The following is a 1,875-nucleotide window of genomic DNA, read 5'->3' as shown; positions in this document are numbered from 1 at the left end:
GTATGAAGAATTTATTTATCAACTACAATTTTGATTTGAGTACAAATAATTTTAAGTTTATTGCTTCACATCACTTTTACCCATTAAAAAAGCTTCTATAACTTCTCAATATTAATTTTTAATATTTAAGTTAGGGTCGTAATATAAAACCTGTTACTTACTGAACAATTTTTCCTATTAATTTATTTATTATTTTCCACTTAGAAAAAATATGAAAAAACGCTATTTAATTAAAATGAAATAGAATGAAAACTGAATTTATGTTGTTATATTGAAAGGATGACAGGTTAGTTATTATAAATTTAACAAATTAACTTAAAGAAATAATGAGTTAAATTCATAAAACAAAAACTAATCATCAAAAAAACAAAAAATGTGGAATAAATAAAAAAGTGTAGTTATTATTTTTATTTTGATATTGCTTGTTACAGGGCAATAGAATGATAACTAAAATAACTTTAATAAAAAACATTAACACCACAAAAAGTTTAAAGTCTTCAAAAACACTTATTCTAAGGTTTATGAAAGCAAAGAAGTTGAGTAATTCAGATTTGCTACTTTTGTTGAAAATCTTAAAGAAATTGATAGGCTAAATGCAGAAGTAACCACTGCTTAATTTGACATTTCTTTTTTTAGTGATTTCACCAAAGAAGAGTTCTTGAATTTGTTCACTGGAGCACATAAACCTGCTATGTCTGACTAAGATTAATTATAAAACAATAATAACTCAAATAATTAAAATGATTAATCAAATAATTAAAAATCATCAGACAAATCAAACTAAAATGAATAAAAATAAATAGAAGAATCTATTCCTAGTTCTTGGGATATAAGAACAGATGGTCCTGGATTATTATAACCAGTCGAAAATCAAGGCCAATGTGGAAGTTGTTGGGCATTTTCTACTTCTGGTGCAGTAGAGAGCTATTATTCAGCTAAAAAAAATATTACATTGAATCTCTCAAAATAGCAGTTAGTAGATTGTGTTTATGATCATGGTGGATGTGATGGCGGGTGGTTTAATGATGCTTTTAAATATATACAAAGCGTTGGTATTGTTTTAAATGCTACTTATTATCCTTACATAAATAAAGATTAAACTGAACCGTGCTAATTATCTAAATTACCTAAGGGAACATCTTTTTATCAAATATAAGGTTATAAAAAATTAGAAAATGATACATCTGTAATAAAATAAGCTATAATGCAGAACGGTGCTCTTTCGATAGCAGTTGATGCTACTTATTGGGCAAACTATAAATCTGGTATTTTTACTTAAAAAGAAAAACCTTAAATAAATCATGCTGTTACTCTTATAGGATGGGGAAGCGATTACTGGCTGCTTAGAAATAGCTGGGGTTCTTCATGGGGTGAATAAGGTTACATCAAAGTTACTAACACTGGCTATAGTGGAATATTTCCTTAATATACATATTCACCAATTAAATGAGAATTAATATTCTTTGAATAATGAATGAAATCTTAAAAATTAAAAAAATAAATAAACTTAAATAATTAGATAGCAAGCAAGCAAACTAACAATCTAGTTATTACCTTATTATTCATATTTTAAATTAAGTTCGAAAATTAATATTTACTCAAAATATAAAATAATTTTTAAATCTATGTAGTTTTACTTGTAAGGAAGGCTAAATAAAAAATAAATAGATTTATTTATCATTTAAGATTTTTAAAATAAATTATTGAAGAAAATTTAATCAGTATTGTGAGTGAAACAAATATTATTTTTTATTCTTTAAATTATAGTAGCCAACCTCATAAACAAACACTATTAACTTTTTAGAGTTTATTAAATAAAATAAATATTTTAAAATTGTGTTCAAATATTATTACTTTTTTTTTTCGAAGCATATC

General features: G+C 24.5%; 1 protein-coding gene across 1 annotated transcript; it reads left to right on the top strand. All coding sequences in view use genetic code 6, as the record gives it.

The window, feature by feature from the left end:
• Positions 1–373: 373 nt before the first annotated feature.
• Positions 374–1,450, top strand: TTHERM_00925870 (papain family cysteine protease; the record flags this gene model as incomplete). Its single annotated transcript, XM_001031203.1, has 1 exon — positions 374–1,450. The coding sequence occupies one exon, from the start codon at positions 374–376 to the stop codon at positions 1,448–1,450; it is 1,077 nt and encodes a 358-aa protein (XP_001031203.1).
• Between the last annotated feature and the right edge of the window lie 425 nt (positions 1,451–1,875).

The sequence above is a fragment of the Tetrahymena thermophila genome, assembly GCF_000189635.1.
Source record: "Tetrahymena thermophila SB210 genomic scaffold scf_8254448, whole genome shotgun sequence".
Classification (NCBI taxonomy): domain Eukaryota; phylum Ciliophora; class Oligohymenophorea; order Hymenostomatida; family Tetrahymenidae; genus Tetrahymena; species Tetrahymena thermophila.
The sequence above is the reverse complement of the archived record's forward strand: the minus strand, read 5'-3'. Positions and strand labels throughout refer to the sequence as shown.